The 17937-nt window shown below is 34.1% G+C and overlaps 2 protein-coding genes across 2 annotated transcripts; both read left to right on the plus strand.

The window, feature by feature from the left end:
- Positions 1 to 703: 703 nt before the first annotated feature.
- LOC128172675 (uncharacterized) lies at positions 704 to 7513 on the plus strand. Its single transcript, XM_052838448.1, has 5 exons — positions 704 to 1030; positions 2579 to 2678; positions 4609 to 4785; positions 6523 to 6768; positions 7020 to 7513. The coding sequence occupies exons 1-5, from the start codon at positions 704 to 706 to the stop codon at positions 7232 to 7234; spliced, it is 1065 nt and encodes a 354-aa protein (XP_052694408.1). The 3' UTR covers positions 7235 to 7513.
- A 3129-nt stretch (positions 7514 to 10642) lies between these two features.
- LOC128172803 (fucolectin-like) lies at positions 10643 to 11371 on the plus strand (the record flags this gene model as incomplete). The annotated part of the gene is made up of 2 exons (XM_052838547.1): positions 10643 to 10871; positions 11088 to 11371. Coding segments are annotated over 2 exons (513 nt in total), but the record flags the coding sequence as incomplete, so codon positions are not given.
- Positions 11372 to 17937: the final 6566 nt, after the last annotated feature.

Below are 17937 nucleotides of genomic sequence, written 5' to 3' on the forward strand. Positions count from 1 at the left end.
TAGTTTCGTATTTGTGAAATTGAAGGTTCCTCTTTGGGGAGCAGCAATTGTAGCGAACGCACTGCCGCCTGGCGTAACCGGAATTAAAATACAAGACAGAAGTAAGAAGTTATACGAATAGGAACGGAATAACGCAACAAAGAATTAATCATAACAGAATGAGTGAAACAGAATCAAAGTGAAATATATTAAGCAAGGATATGAATACAATAAAGTGACATGTGAAAATGTAATGAAGAATAACGAATTAAGCAGAATAAGAATAAAAGCAAGATACATAGAATTTTGGCGGTAATTCCCTTCCATAATAATCAGGGAGCTAATACTTTATACCTGTATTGATGTAGCTGTATTGTGAAACTTCTAAAACCAATTAGTTTGTTGCATCACTGAGTTTTTCATTTCATATATTATTTAAAGTAGATATCTTCTTTAAGTGGCTTTGTTTAACCACAATGAGGTTTATTGATCAAAGTAAATGAAAACGATATTGTTATTGTCACCTTAGCATGTTTTCTGATTACTTATGAAATATTCATTTTAACTTTTCATGCTTACCATTAGTTTACATATCAAGAACGTTTTTAAAAAAAATCAATAGTAATACAAAATCTAACTGGCCCCAATTTTTTTTCTAAAGTGCGCAATTTAAGTTCGTCAATGTACGAAAAACTACTGTAGTTTACATGAAACCTTATCCTACATGTACATTACAATGCAACTATCTAAAATCTTCAGATATCCGTGGTTTTTATACAGTATCCTTGTGTCGTGTTATGGCAGCCTTAAAACGGGCTTCTCTCTACTTCAGCGTGGGCACAGACTGGACGGGAAAGTAATCCAATCCTACGCAGAAATCAGTTTCCTGGACTGTGTGACTGAATGCCTGGTTACACCGCGGTGTAAATCTGTCAACTATCTCAAAGGGGCCAATTTCTGTGAAAGCAATTATGAAAATAAGACGACAGCAGAGACAAGGTACATGGAGAGTGATGGTTGGGTATACAGTGAAAAGGAGCACTGGCCAAAGGTAAATGGGTTAGAATCCTTAATAACAACTATGTATACTATGTCTCAAGATATTTATGCAGCAAGACACATTTTCTTAGATATTATAAACACATCAGGGGTCAAAAGATGTTTATTTAATATTATGAAAATATCCGAAGATTTCTCTATTCAAACGCCTTTTCTAGATTGTAAGTTTTCAATACACGGCTTAAAAAATCATAGCAACAGACATGAAAGTAGCATGCCGTATTTTAAATCTCCGTAAAAATCCTACATTTTGGATTTTTTTTAATTTCATTGATTTCAATTGCACTTCTTACACATATTAAAATCGTCAAAATATGCTGCAGGAATATCGTGGGGCAGAACAGAGCTTGATTATGCATGTAGTGTATGGTCTTTGCCACTATTTCAAAATCATTTAGATCTTTTGAAATTATTTATTTCCTTGACAAGATAACCCGAAATATCTATTAAACATTCAATTGTACAACTGATTTTAAAATCTCCGTTGTGGTTTGAATTGTTTCTTGAAATCTATTGTGTTTGACAAACTGTCAGACAAACATGCTCGCGTATATTTGTCATCCAAATTCATTATTGCAATTACGAAAACTGGTTCTCTGCTAATTGGAAGTGTTCCAGATGTTGATTCAGATTTCACTAGGTGATTTTATCTGCCAGACTAAAAAAAAACTTTACTAAAAAAAGATGCTTTTGAAAATGCATCAAATCAACTGTTCTTAAAAAGACTTTGTTATTCAAAACAGATGATTTACTGTTTGAGTATGACAACGCATATAGGAAGAAAAATATTGAATTTGATCATACTAGAGGCTTAATAATACAATACCTGAAACTTTCTAATTTTAGCCTTCGCTGACCGTGTGCTCAGCTTGCGTTCGCCGTTCAGTTATGCGAGTTGCTTTAAACATTGATTTGAGTTTGACGTGATTGCGATATTGTCTACAATGTGTTACAGTAGGCTTGACGCCACAAGAAAAAAAACTGGAGTTAATCGATGCTTGTAGTGAGAAATACGAGGGTTGCCGTCGTATGCATCCATAGAGAGTGCATCTTCAAAATACAAATAAATTATTTCTTGAAAACATAAGGTTTAACTCAGAGGCCGCTTGCGTATGATATATGTCACGCTGCAGTATTTACATTTTATTGCGCGGCTATGAAGCGGAAGGGTCACTCAATATTTATGTGTTTGCCCAACGAATAATTCTATTTTTTCAGCTTATCAAAACTTAGTTTTTTACTTATATATATATATATATATATATATATATATATATATATATATATATATATATATATGAAATATGTACAAATCGTGTAAAACTTATTAAACATATTTTTAATATCTTGGGTTTGTGCGGTCCCAGGATCCTTCACGTTTAAATGTTAGGAAAAACGGGGTGTAGTCATTTTGTTAAAGTGAGAGTTTAAAATTGACGATAACAATAGCAAAAAAGAGACTATTCGTTCTTGAAAAAGTGAATATTTAGTCGAAATTAATTTCTTCATTATTGTTCAAGAGCTGGTTTTATTCCGGTAGGATCTGGCTGGAGCTTGTTCAAACTCAACCTGTCAAATCAGCGAGAAATGTAGACACAAGAAATATTCTGAAGATAAATTCTTTGAATGTGTTTTGTCAGGTAAAATTATAATGTTCTTTGTCTTAGATCAAAATAAAAATCTACACGAGTTAAATAATTTGATAATTTTTTAACCAAAGAAAGTTGCGTTTTATAAAAGAATTTACTATTTAATACCAAATTTATAAATGCCCATTTATTAAAAAGGTGATCTCTGTTTGATCTTCATATACTTGCAGATATAAAAATTGTTTGATACAAATTGTAATATATAATTTATACCAGATAAAGATTCTTACAAGAGACTGAATAGGTTGACGACTATTTCGCATGATCTTTTAAGAAAGAAGCTCTGATGTATGATAAATTGTTATAATATTCCAAGTGTCAATCTATGATCAATAAGTATTTGAAATATCATTGTACTTCTGACTCTAGTCTGGGCTATTTTATTAACCTTGATATTTTTCTACAAAATTTCAACGATGAAACTTATCGTTTACGATATACCCCTTTTAGCTCACCTGAGCTGAAAGCTCAAGTGAGCTATTCTGATCACATTTTGTCTGTCGTCCGTCCGTCTGTCTGTCCGTCCGTCTGTCTGTAAACTTTTCACATTTTCTACATCTTCCCAAGAACCATTGGGCCAATTTCAACCAAACGTGGCACAAAGCATCCTTAGCCTAAGGGGATTCCAAATTGTGAAAATTAAGGTCCACTCTCTTTTGCAAAGGGAGATAATTAGGAATTTATGAAAAATTTCGAGAATTTTCAAAAATTTTCTTCTCATGAACCATAAGACCAGGAAAGCTGAAACCTGTGTGAAAGCATCCTCAGGTAGTGTAGATACAAAATTGTGAAAATCATGACCCCCGGGGGTATGGTGGGGCCACAATGGGGGGGGGGGGGGGGCGAAGTTTAACATAGGAATATATAGAGTAAATCTTTAAAAATCTTTTCTCAGAAACTAATCAGCCAGCAAAGCTAAAATTTGTGTGGAAGCATCCTCAGGTAGTGTAGTTTCAAAGATGTGAAAATCATGATCCTTGGTGGTAGGGTGGCGCCACAATAGGGGGTCGAAATTTTACATAGGAATATATAGAGTAAATCTTTAAAAATCTTCTTCTCAGACACTAATCAGCCAACAAAGCTAAAACTTGTGTAGAAGCATCCTCAGGTAGTGTAGATTCAAAGTTGTGAAAATCATGACCCCGGGGGTAGAATGGGGCCACAATGGGGGGTCAAAGTTTAACAAAGGAATATTTAGGGTAAGTCTTTAAAAATCTTCTCTGAAACTAATCAGCCAAGAAAGCTGAAACTTGTGTGGAAGCATCCTCAGGTAGTGTTGATTCAAAGATGTGAAAATCATGACCCCCGGGGGTAGAGTGGGGCCACAAAGGGGGGGGGGTCAAAGTTCAAGAAAGAATATATAGAGTAAATCTTTAAAAAATCTTCTCAGAAACTAATCAACCAGGAAAGCTGAAACTTGTGTAAAAGCATTCTCAGGTAGTTTAGATTCAAAGTTGTGAAAATCATGATCCCCAGGGGTAGGGGTGGGGCCACAATAGGGGGTCAATGTTTAACAAAGGAATATATAGGGTAAATCTTTAAAATTCTTCTTCTCAGAAGCTAATCAGCCAGATGATTTTTTATAATTGTTAAGACTTTGGCCCCAGGACAATTTGTTGGCCTCACAAGAAGGTTCAGAGTTTGATGTAGGTTTATATCCCATATATTAACTTTTGTAAAGGATCTTTTTGAGAACTGCAATACTCAACATATGATATGACTATAAAATCATCCTGTTAGAAATCGGACTAATGATTATAAACATAAGAATCTAGGGGGAAAATGGATTTTATTTATACAGGATCTACATGTATTATTGTGCATTGTCCATATAGTTTTTATTATGACTCCATTAAGCTGATTTTATCATACCTATTGTTCCTCAGGTGACCGATGTGGCCCATGGGCCTCTCTTTTTAAGATTGTGGAATACCCGATAAAAAAGGAATAGATTTGAGTAAAGCAAAACGTGAGGACGCCATTGGTATACACAGGAGGATACACGCCTCGTGTTCTGACGGATACGCCCAGTCTGGTTCGGGGCGACTGATCTGTCAGTCAAACGGAGAGTGGAAATACGACATTGTCTGTAAAGAAGGTTAATTATTAATGTTTTATTCTTGTTTTAATTGCATAGTACTTTTTCATAATATCACAAATGCTGAATCACGTTCACAGCGCCAGCAATGTCAACACTTATGCGAAGTGCAATGAATTTTAAATCAAGCATCATGTTTGCAGTTAGTGACTTAAATCAAATACTCAAAGTACATATACCTGGCTCCGGGATCATGAAACTGTCTTAAATCTTAAGTCAATAAATTTTAAGATTGTTCTTAAAGTGGATCACAAAAAAATGACTTAGGGTTAAGTCTGAAATATTGTCTTAAATCTTAAGACTGCTATTAGGCAGACTTCAGTTTATAGATTGTTACTAAGTAAGTTCAAAATGGCAACACTCGTTGGATTTTTAATAAGAAATGATCAGCAAAGAAGGCGGCTCCCTCGTCCTCGGGTTTTCTATCTATAGTCTAGGGTTTTCCCTTTGCTATTGAAGTTATTTCCCTTTGTTAAAGTGAAAGTTTGTAAACACGTTTGTAAACTGACTGGCATGTTATCCAGTAAGAAACTATGGTAATATTTGTGTAGAGCATCTTTTAAATATAATTTTTTAACATTGTGATGTATGATAAATGTTTACGATGCAGCCGATAGGAATCTTCAAACGAAGTAGAGTTCCACTTTTAACAATTTCGGTCGAAAAATCGCGTGTGTTACTATGATGTTTAAGCTAAGACAAATCTTAGCTATGTTTTTTCGTAGATTATTTTGTGATCAACTTAAGTAAGCAATCTTAACTAAGTCTAAATCTTAGATTTAAGACAAAATTCTAACTTAAATTTAAGACACTAACATGATCCCGGAGCCTGGGCTTATTTGATGTGTAATGAAAACGTTTTCATTATATGACTAAACTGAGTTTTTAAACATGTTTTAATATATTTATATTGACGTAAATGTAATACTGAGTAAATCGTGCGGGGGTAAGAGATTTAACACCCTAATTAAGATTAACTGTTCTATTATATATGTACATAAGACATAATGTAAAGTTTACTTGAAAATTATGTGTGGATATTTAGGTCACATGAAATCGATTTCTATTTGCAGTTTTTATAAAATCGTTTTGCCGAAAATGTGTAATATTTTAATTGAAATGTTACTTTCTTTAGCTTTTGTACAATAATTGTAAGTTAAAATACTAATGTTAGAATTCAAGTAACCTATGTTACCTGTTAACAAGTCTTCCTTAAAAAAAATCAGGTCACCATGTTTTAAATCAGAACAAGAACTCAAACACATATATTATTGTTCTACTAGCTGTAAATTGTGATACCAATTATGGCGGGTGTTTTAACAATTACGTCGAAAAATCAAATAAATGTTTAGGGTGTGTGGTAACTGATCAATAAAATAATGTTTTACACGTTTAAAAAAGGAAGGATTTTTTTCTCTGTCAGAGTACAAACTAGGGGTGTATCAATTATTCAGTGCACAAGTCAATATTGAGCAGCATACTTATAATGTCCACACACACACACAGAGAGAGAGAGAGAGAGAGAGAGAGAGAGAGAGAGAAAGGGAGAGAGAGTAATTATATTTGTTATTTTTCTCCACACAATATTAAACTGTACACATCAAAAGAATTGGGTCTTCAACTTTTTAGTATATGAGTAATAGCTCTAAAAGCCAATAACTTTTCTTTTTTTACGGTCAGTGTATTGCATTTTCTCAATATTATCACTTAGTATCTTCATTGTTGTTATGTTGACAGCTGCTTCCAACCTTGCATTGAAAAAACCTGCAACACAATCATCAACGTTTACATGGCCAGAAAATAGAATAAACTATTCAGCCAATTTGGCAGTCGATGGCAACAACGGTACAGACTTTGTCGTAGACAAGTGTTCATGCACAGAGGATGGAGACACAAACCCGTGGTGGTCGGTGGATCTGCAGGCTATTTATACCATTAAATCTGTCAGAATATTCAATAGAGGAATGGACGAGTGGGGAGTAGGTAAGGGCACACAGTAACACTGTTCAACGAACTACCGGTATAGTGTTCAAGTAAAGGCATTGTCAAACGACGTCAAGTACAGTATTACAGCTTTGATTACATCCGTGAAAATAAAACGGGGAATACCCCTTTCTCTCTTACTATTTTTTTAGCAAGGAGAAAAACAACAAAGAAAATAATGGAATTTATGCAGTTTTATGAGTTATTAGTCTACAATTTCACAATAATATATGTGGATTTTTTTTAATTAGATGTGTCCGACAGGCTGCGGAATGTCACCGTCATTGTAGGGCTGACAGTGTCTGATATCAACACTCCCTGTGGTTTCTTTGCTGGTCCCGGTACTCTGTCACAGCTGGTCGTCATCGACTGTCCGACATTACCACAGGGGAGATTCGTAAAGATCTCCATAATCACTGAGTATCTCACTCTATGTGAAGTTGAAGTGTTTGGATACTCTGTCTAATTATTTTTGCTGATATCTTTTATCTGAATCATTCTCTTTCCTACCAATCAATTTCTAGTATATAGATGTTCAGGCGAGGTTAATGTTTAGTTTTGTGACAAAACTCTTTATTTAATGATTGCTTTGTTTAATTATAAGACTGCGTGCAGTTGATATAAAATGTAAAGCTTTTTATAAACTATTATCGGGATATTTGATTCAATATTTCATAATTAACTTGAATAATAATTAAACAGTATGTGTTAAGTTTTAATTTGTTGCTGTCTTGTTTGGGGTCAATAAAATATCTGCAGTTATGTTGTTTTCCTTTTTAACCGCATGCTTCGATTTTAGCTATCAAACAATTTCAAAATTGATCTGCTTTCAATTTATAAAATAATTCAGTCAGTTTAAACAAAAGAAATTAGTCACCACGTACATGTGCATGTATATAAAATTAATTTCAATTTAGAGTTTCATTACTGTCCGCTCCTAATAGAATTCAGCCGCTTTGTTTTTGCAGTTGTTTTTTCTTTATTTCAATTTTATAGAACAAGTTAAGAAAAGAAATAAAGACAAGTTTTGGAAACAGTACATACAAAAACTTAAAAAATCTTGTTTAACATGTTTAGCATGGTATCAAGTTAATTTAAAGAAGTGTTAATTCTCGTACTTGCGCGGGATATCAAGTAGTTCTTCGTGAAATGTCAAAGTAAATAAAGCATTTTATAAAAAATTAATATATGCGCTTAAAACCAGCAAGTTCTTCTTCAAAAATGTCTCAGATCTCCAACTTCTAAAATGTTTATCTTCTTTCCTGATCCAAATGATTCCCCATGCTCGGTAGTTCGAGACATAAAAGGTCAAAATACATGTACTCACCGACAATGTTACTAAAAAATGTCTACCTAAAATGTTTGTTTACAATGTTAAATAGATTAATTTAAAAGACTATATTAAGATAAAATAAACCGTATCCAATAACAAAAAAAAAAAAAAAAACAAGGTACAAACTAAAGACCTTGTATGAATATGTATAACTTTTTTTTTTTTTTTTTTATTGACATTGATTTCATTTGCACATACAATATATCATACAATATATATATACATGTAAGTATATTTAGCACAATTGAAAAGTCTGTTGACAAGATCAATTTCAACAAATTTAAGTATAGTAATATGTATAACTTAATAAAATTAAAATGTTACATAAAAAGGATACATTAAATCCATAAAAATTACTATCATGTTACCAAAGAGTAACTAGAATTTGTATTGTAACTTGTTTAATATTGTAATTCATAACTATATCTTGCACACAATATACCCCAATAAATAGCTATGGACAACGCATTTAGATTCCTCTGGGTCACTAATTTTACAGCCAGCATCATTATAATAATATTCTTTCAAAGAATTAGTTGACAGACTTGTGAATATTCAGGTGCAAGCAAGATTTTCGAGTTTTGCCTTTTGATAAAAAATAATCTAGATGCTGTCATTAGACAGTAATACCCGCACCAGGTGTTTGCCCATTAATAACACTGGTTTGTACCAGTTTAATCAAAAATGAAGGCCACATGTAGCTCCGGTAATACATTTAAAGATTATAGTTTTCATAACTAAGGATGAGATCCCTTCCCATATGATAATACACATGAGCAGCACTTTATGTGCAATTTGGGGTTGAACTGTTTGCCGTGAATTTTTAGTTAATCAATATAATCTTAACATTTCATGTCATAGAAAGTATAATGGTCTATATAATTATTACAAACAAAATTAAAAATTAAATTATGCCCCCTCCCCGTGGTGGTTGCCGGTTTTAGATTTGCTTCTCTGTGCCTACATGTACATCATCGTGTGCACAGATTTAGAGAAGGGGTGGGAGTGAGGGGTCCCCCCCCCCCCATGAGAATTCATTTATATCAATAGTAAAATTACCAAAAAATACACCTTGGACCCAAATGCTCTTACAGACATGTAAACGCTGTTAGAGTATCAGTTACACTAAAAACGAAGCTACAGTAATTTTTAATATGGGATAACCACAACAATAAGCAACTAAAACTAAAAGAAATTAAGGCCACAAATGTACATGTATATATCATTCAATTTAGTTTAGGTTTTTCATCCCTGTCCGCTCTTTTAGATATCCAGCTATGTATTTAGTTTTTTTGTATTTCAATTTTCAGGAATATGTTAAGAAAGGAAGTAAGAAAAATGTTGGACACAGAATATACAAAAATGAACAAAGCCGCATTGTATCATATCATGTGTAAAATGTATATACCCGCGCTTGCAGGGGATATCATGAAGTATTTGGGAAAAAAACCCACGTAAATACTCAGCTGTATTGATTTATTTCTAAAACAAATTGTTTTTCAACATCACTAATTTCTATGTATTATGTATAACATTTAAAAGCATTTACTTTTAAATGCCTTTGTTCAACCACAGAAAATGTTTAATGACTAGACTTTATTATAAACGACACATTTTACTGTTTATTTATTGAATATTCCTTTTACCATTAAATGCTTACTCACGAAGGGCAGTGAAGCTCAACAAATTAAAAGCGTCGGGTTTTGAGCTACAAGTAACAAGGAATGATAATACTAAAATCTTAATTGCCCTGATCTTTTTATAGTGATGTTATTCTGCTTGCATTAAATCTTTATGAGGTCGCTGAATTTGACATATGACAACTGTGGTGATTTTAAAGCTTTCTTTTAATATGTTTAAATTGAGTGTCATATAATGGTCGTACAAAAAATTTAAAAAAGAATCAACAGAAATAATGCAAATTATTTTGACAACCACATACATTTTGACTTTGTTTCAGTACTGCCAAAATAGTCTTGAAGAAAACATCAAGGAAACAAGATCGAATGCCCTCTGTTTTACTTTTTAGGTTTATTTTTGTAATAACTTAAACCATAAACAATGCAAAATTATATCAATATCATTTAATTCATATTTTTTGCAGAACAGATTTTACTCATGACAATAAACTTAATAATATTGTGAATATGACAACTCAGACCATGAGGAAACTACTTCCTGAATGTTTGCTGCAAAAGTCGGTAGGAGTTTAATCGCATGATATTTCGGTATAAGTTATTTATAACGGAAAGTAACTAAATTTTCAAGTAATAATAGTCAATTAGTTTCGACAAAAATAACAGAGACAGCGTTTCATTATGAAATAAATTTTGGAAATTTCTAACAGAAACACAATTTGGCATTGCAGACATTGAATGAAAGTCCATTTTAATGAACAATTATTTCAAGTAATTTTTCTCTTTATTTCCTAAACAGTCACTGTATTATTATTTCAAGTAATTTTTATTTTTTGTATTTTTTGGTCATAAACAGTCACTGTATCACATTGTATTTTATTAACACTATCACCAAATATTGTTGACAGTTCTCTTAGCACCTGCATTGGGTAAACCTACCGAACAGTCTTCAACGTTTCAAGTTTATGGAGCACAGTTGGCAGTATATGGTAACAGAGGTACAAACCTTCTCCAAGAAGAGTGTACATACACAGGAGGAAACGACACAAATCCCTGGTGGAGGGTGGACCTACTGACTGTGTATACCATCACATCTGTCAGAATACTCAACAGAGGAAAAGACGCAGGAGGAGGTAAGTGTTCAAAGTGACGTTATCACATAGGCTTACAGAGAAACTACATTGCTAAATTATTACTTGGTTGCAAATGATTTTGTTATTAAGTAATTAAATTTCTAAGAAATATAACATGCATATGAGTAATAAAATGAAGAAACAACTTTAACTTGGAAAACATTGTTCTTTAAATGTTTTTGTTAACTTTTACATCTGCGTTTTAATTTTTTAAAGATGCGTCAGACCGACTTCGGGACGTTACCGTCACTGTAGGGTTGACAGAATCTGAAACTCCTTGTGGTTTCTTTGCTGGTCCCGGTACCGCGTCACAGCTGGTTGTCATCGACTGTACGACATTACGACGGGGAAGATTCGTTAAGATCTCCAAGACATCTGAGGCTCTTACTCTATGTGAAATCGACGTGTTTGGATTCTCCTTCTTATTAATATCAAAGATACGATACCGTATTACGTTAAATGTTTGCGTATGTCCACCCTTTCAGGTTCACTCCTTATAGATGTGAGAGATCATACCGATGTTCTTGGAGTTTCACATTAGACTAAATGTTATAGATCTATGACACTGCATGCATGGTTTTTATTAACTTTTATATTGAATTTCTCTTATTAAAAATACCTAATCAGAACGGGTTGGGTGTATTCCGTTTTATAACCGTGTAGTCAATAAAAAACAACCTTTTTTTTTACAGGTAGGAATAACTGTAGAAGCTACAATCCTCTCACTGAAGATATATTCCCAGCAATGCTAGATACTTTATTTGATCAGTAAGAAAGCTGTTTTTTAAATCAATACCTTGTAAACATACTTAAATTCATAAACTTAAATTATATAATCTGTCGACTATTTGATACTTACCATCAAAAATAGAGGTACTGTGAGCAAGCTCACAATTGATACCCCCCGCTAAGAAAAAACCCATAACGAGTGTATTTTTGCTATTATAGAAAATATTGTAGTAATCTATTTCCCTGTCCATTTTCTATAAATAACAACTGCTCTATTTTATAAAACTGTTAAAGCTAATAGGAGTAAACAAACCCATTTCTATCCTTTAATTCCATTTTATTTTAAGTTAACTGTTAATGCTTGAGAACGTTTGCATCCTTCTGTTAACAACCATGACTTGAATCAAACGAAATTGACATGTCAAGCAACCATTTAATATTTAAACATTTTATTGGTATACTGAGCCCGATGTTTTCCACACATTTTTTTCCCCAACAAAAAAAAATCATCGGGGCAGTCCATTTTCAGAGAGACAGGGATTAGAATCTAAAAACAATTTTATGTGGCTTGAGACAAGCAAGCTTTGTGTCAAATTTTAGCTTCTAATATTTCAATTAATACAAGACATGGCACAGACAGAATTTAGCATTTTTGGAATAATGACCTTGAACTTCCTCAATTAACCTTAGGTCAAGGTCATGACACACCCTTTGGTCATAAGCAATATTTGTGTGAAGTAAGAACAACACCTATGTAAAGGAAACACGTAGTTTTGATAAATGTTTCAATATCAACGTTACGATACATTCCCTGAGTACTATCGAATGGAATGCAGATTGTGATGTCAAAGTTAAGTGTACCGCCATATTGTATGAAGTACAGACAAATGTTTTTCTATTTGTTTGTCAAGGGGTAGCTGATATATTATATGCTGGGCTACATTTGGGAATAATTAAGAACTCCAAGGCCTTTTGTTGAAATTACGCTTTGGATATTTATTGTCGTATTTTTGAATCAAATAAATCTTTCCACATGAACATCTAGGTGATCTATAAACATATACAATTATAATATTACTAAAACACTCTCTTTCTCTACATTCACTCATTAAATTTATCTTTAGTTAAATAATATTTAAATTACATGTATTTGATTAAAATGACTCACCAAGTATAACAGGAAAATGAACTAATATATTGTCGGGTTCAAAAACTATGAAGTTAATATTTCAACCGTCTGTCTGGGTGGCGTCGTGATTCTGAATTAAAGTTCGTGCTCAAAGTTAGATTAAGCAAACGGACATGCGCACTCACTCACTCAAACCCGAAAAACCAGTCTAACACACCCATTCATTCACTGATCCACCCGCCAAACGTAACCACGTGACCTCTCGTACTACTATCATACTATGAATGAATGAAGCGGTGTGAACGTAAACAAATGAACAATGGAAAATGAAAACAACATGAACGCAAATATGATTACTTATTAACTAAAATAATTGATCCTGTGACATTCTCCCCTGTCTGGAGAAAAAATGTCTCCTGACATTTTGCTTCAGATCAATGTGGACACCAATTCTGAAAACAATATAGCGACTGAAAATAATAAACATAAAACTATACATTTTCTGTGACATTCTCCCTATGTCAGACATACCAAACTTCAACTGGCTGGGACCCCATTACCCATTCTCCGTATCTGTCAGGTTTATTTCTCTCTCTTATGGACCTGCGTGGAATGAAAACATTAGTATCTGGCAACACATCATCATCTTTATTTGGTAAAGACAAATTAGAATTATGTGATAAACCAGATTTGGATAAATCAACAGAATGGATAGGAAATCCATGATCTGATTCTACAGTCGAAGAATCGAACTGTGTTGTTATCGAGTTTCCACGACCAACGTCGATATTATCTGCGCCTGATATATCGAAATTATGATTGCCCGTTGCACCGAAAGATTCACTAGAATCATTCCCATGGTAAATACGTGAAGTATTAGGCGTACCCTTGGGTATATATTCCTTACCTGACCTTTTCTTTACCATATAGGTAAACTCTGAATCATCCTCTTCATCATCATCATCATCCTCACTTGAATCAGATGATGTCGACTCTGATTCTGCTAACACCTTTTGACGTCTGTCTCTCCTCTTATGTTGTCTGTCTGATTCTTTGGGAAATTCTATATCTACAGTATCTGAAATGGACATGAAAGGTAAAAGTAAATTTCTATGTAAAGTTCTAATTGCACCTTTTTTGGACTCTTTCTGCACCTTGTATACCGGAATGTCTGGATTGGGTATGCCCACAATAACATATGTATCTCTTTCCCATTCGTCTGATAATTTGCTTCTACCGGTTTTGTGCAAAAGCCTTATTAAAACTCTGTCCCCAATTTCTAATTTTGAATTTCTCACTCTAAAATCATAATGTCTTTTTGATCTTTCAGAATTCCTTTCTGTATTTGATCTTGCTACTTTGTAAGCATAGTCTAGTCTCTTTTTCAGTTTATCAACATAATTCTCTTTGTTCTTTGACTTCTCCTTAACTGTATCTATTCCGAGATAAGCATCAATGGCATAATGGCAATAGCTTAGGGTGCCAACCAAACATAAGGTAATGAGGGGAATACCCTGTGGTATCTTGCTTGGTAGCATTATATGCTTGAACGAGAGGTGGCACATAGGACTTCCAGTCCTCTTTTTGGTGATACTCCAAAGTTCCCAACATCTTTATTAGTGTTTGGTTGAATCGCTCCACTACGCCATTTCCCATGGGGTGGTAGGGTGTCGTCCTACTCTTACTTACCCCAGCGACGTTACATAGCTCTTTGATCAGTCGACTCTCAAAATTCCGTCCCTGATCTGAGTGAATTCTCTACCTTGGCTTCTCCTGAACCCTCTATATCTACCTCTAAAAGGTCTGTGTAACCCTCTTTCTACATAAGAAGGAACAGCATTCTCTTTGCTTTCTTGCAATTCAAAGTTATTTAACTTCCTTGTTAACTCTTGGTAATTGTACTGCTGAGAATTAATATTCTGTTCTAACCTGTCAATCTTGGACACTAATTCCTTCAATTCTTTCTTCCAGTCTTCATTTTCTGCTGTGTCGGCATTCGCCGCTGCCGCGCGGACTTTCGTTTTCTGTTGAACTTGGTCTTCCTGTTGAACCTTCCTGATTTCCTTCATAAGAATTTGAAAATCTTTAATAGAATCATACAAATGTCTAGTAGAATGTCTCAAAGTTTGACTAGAGAGACCTGTCCAAAACTTATTTCTAAGCATCGCATCTTTTGCAACTTCATCAATAAAACCAAACTGAATAGCCTTAGAAATGGTTTCCTCTAATCTTGATGCATAAACAACAATAGATTCTGATTCTTTTTGATAATCGCTATAAAAAGCTTGCATTAAATTCTCATTAGTGGAAACACTTCCAAAGAACCCATCCAACTTATTAATGATATCTGTCAAACAAACATCTTCACCTAATGGTACCAACATAGATCTAGCTAATCCCTTAAGTGAATTTCTGACTGCTTGAAGAAGTGTATATTCAGGATATTGACCACTCTTTTTCAAACACTTCAATTCAAAACTCCACACCTCATAAGGTACCTCACCTTTCTGGGGCTCATCCGTTCCACTAAATAAAGGTAATTTAGGGGGGGGGGGGGGGGGGGGTTGATTGGGTTTACGCAGGTACTCGTAGAAGTATTTAAATTAGGACTGGGAGTACTCAGGATTAGTCTTGAGTGTTCAACCTCTGGTGTTGTACCTGACAATGTGTTTAACAGAGTTTGCACTCTTGGTCCTATGTTTTTAATTGGAGAACCTAAAGCAAGTTTTGGTTTAGGGGGTTCTACTTTCTTAGGAGTACTGGACACTTGAAGTAACTTATTATACTCCTCTACTGTTAACACCATGTAACCAGGATGTTTATTGACCTTGTCAATGTACTTAGAGATATCTGTCTCTTTCTTTTCTAACTCTTTCTTATCTAACACCTTCTTTTCAACTCTTTCTTTCCTTCTTCCTCACCACCTGAGGCCATGATTAGGTTGTTAAAATACAGAGTAAAATTAATTGATATATACACAAATGCAATACTCACCATGTGCTGAAGATAACTGATGGATAATCTTTTGAAATAAGGTTACGGTAGCTCGAATTGAAAACACCGCACGACAATACACAACACAGTTTGACTTTTTCTGTACCAGATGAAATAATAAATCATACACTGATTAACACTGGATACTTTGATACCTTGTAAGAAAATAAACAAAATAAATAAATGTCAATATGTTCTAAGCTATGAGATAAATTTCACTGAAATACAAACATATGAAATTATAGCCACTTCAACAGTCTCTCTGGTATCACATTCCTAAATATCAGGTCAGTACTAAGAAATAATCTGGAACAAGTATGAAAAAAATTAATTATTATTTCTGCTGAATTATATCCATCTAATCGTATGTCACGAACATTACGCAGCGCATGGTAAATGATGATATGAATTCATAAAATGACAAAAAATGGAATGATAGAAAAACAAGATATCTGTGCGCTAATGGTCACTAGTGATACCCCCGCTCTGATGTGAATATGCAAAATAAGCAAAGTCGACATTTAACAGAAAGCTGGCATCCGATTGGTACAGAAATATATCCCATAATATGGCATGCCTAAACAAATAGTGTGTTAAAATTTCAAGCATCTGCGATTATTAGTTGCTGAGATATCTTTGACGGAAATTTGTTTGAAAAATTTGGCTAAAAATAAGCATAGTCTTCATTTAACACGAAGTTGACGCCCGATTGATACAAAAATATATCCCACAATATGGCATGCCTATACAAATATTGTGTTAAAATTTCAAGCATCTGCGATAAATAGTTGCTGAGAAATCTTTGACGAAAATTTGTTTGAAAAATTTGGCTAAAAATAAGCATAGTCTTCATTTAACAGGAAGTAGACGTCCGATTGATACAAAAATATATCCTACAATATGGCATGCCTATACAAATAGTGTGTTAAAATTTCAAGCATCTGCGATAAATAGTTGCTGAGAAATCTATGACGAAAATTTGTTTGAAAAATTTGGCTAAAAATAAGCATAGTCTTCATTTAACAGGAAGTAGACGTCCGATTGATACAAAAATATATCCCACAATTTGGCATGCCTAAACAAATAGTGTGTTAAAATTTCAAGCATCTGCGATTAATAGTTGCTGAGAAATCTTTGACGAAATTTGTTTGAAAATGTTGGTTAAAAAAAAAGCAAAGTCGTCATTTAACAGGAAGTTGACGTCCGATTGGTACAAAAATATATCCCACGATATGGCATGCCTTAACAAACACTGTGTAAAAATTTCAAGCATCTGCGATAAATAGTTGCTGAGATAAATGCGACAGAAATTTTTTTGTTACGGACGGACAGACAGACGGACAGACAGACGGACAGACAGACGGACAGACAAGGGTAAAACAGTATACCCCCTCTCCTTCGGAGCGGGGGTATAACAATGATCTGCTTTCTTACTCCCGCTCGAGTTTCCTCGCTGTCAATCTGCTATGCCAAAGGTTAGTATAAACAACTGAACAACATGCAGTGTAGCGGTTAGCAAGGACAAATGATGTCTTAAGGTCTTGAGATTTTACAAATAAACTTTGGAATGTTACGCGGGTTTAACACACTTACCAGTGTATCACTTTCACACCATGCAACTATACATACAACAAACATATAAAACAATACAAATGAAATTGAACACATCAATTATGAGTCACAAATGAACACACTGGAGGTATCTGTTTAAGTATTCCTCGGATCCTAGAAATGTCAAGTTAAATGCATGCACTCTATAACGAATCGCGATAACGTTGGAGCTCACTGGAAGTTCGTAAACATTACCATGGGCGCAGTCATTTTGATTGTGACGTCATCGAATCGGAAGTCGCTAAGTAAGGAATTTCCACGGTGGCGTGATGATTTTCCGGATATATATTGGATCCGCTCCTGTCGAAAATTCTCCTCGCTAGGTGAATACTTTTCACAGGTCGCTATGAGAATTCTTTTCACAGGTCGCTAGCTGAATTCTTCTCACAAATCACTAACTGAATATTTTACATAGGCTTCAAATAAACCCTCAAAGACAGGATAATACGATGTGCACAAATATATAAATAATTTATGGAAAATTTTGGCGGTATAAGAAATCACAACATGCATACATTCATCACCGGAAATTTTTCCTAAACGGCGCTCTGGAGTCCCAACGTGGGCGCCATTGTCAAGGGGTAGCTGATATATTATATTCTG

The sequence above is a fragment of the Crassostrea angulata genome, chromosome 2, assembly GCF_025612915.1.
Source record: "Crassostrea angulata isolate pt1a10 chromosome 2, ASM2561291v2, whole genome shotgun sequence".
NCBI lineage: Eukaryota > Metazoa > Mollusca > Bivalvia > Ostreida > Ostreidae > Magallana > Magallana angulata.

Bases quoted from the DNA above. Each gene is read 5' to 3' on its own strand.
- LOC128172675 (XM_052838448.1), top strand. From the start codon at position 704: ATGTACATTACAATGCAACTATCTAAAATCTTCAGATATCCGTGGTTT. The intron at 2,679-4,608 runs GTAAAATTATAA...TCTCTTTTTAAG, and splicing joins CTTTGAATGTGTTTTGTCAG to ATTGTGGAATACCCGATAAA. The intron at 6,769-7,019 runs GTAAGGGCACAC...TTTTTTAATTAG, and splicing joins AATGGACGAGTGGGGAGTAG to ATGTGTCCGACAGGCTGCGG.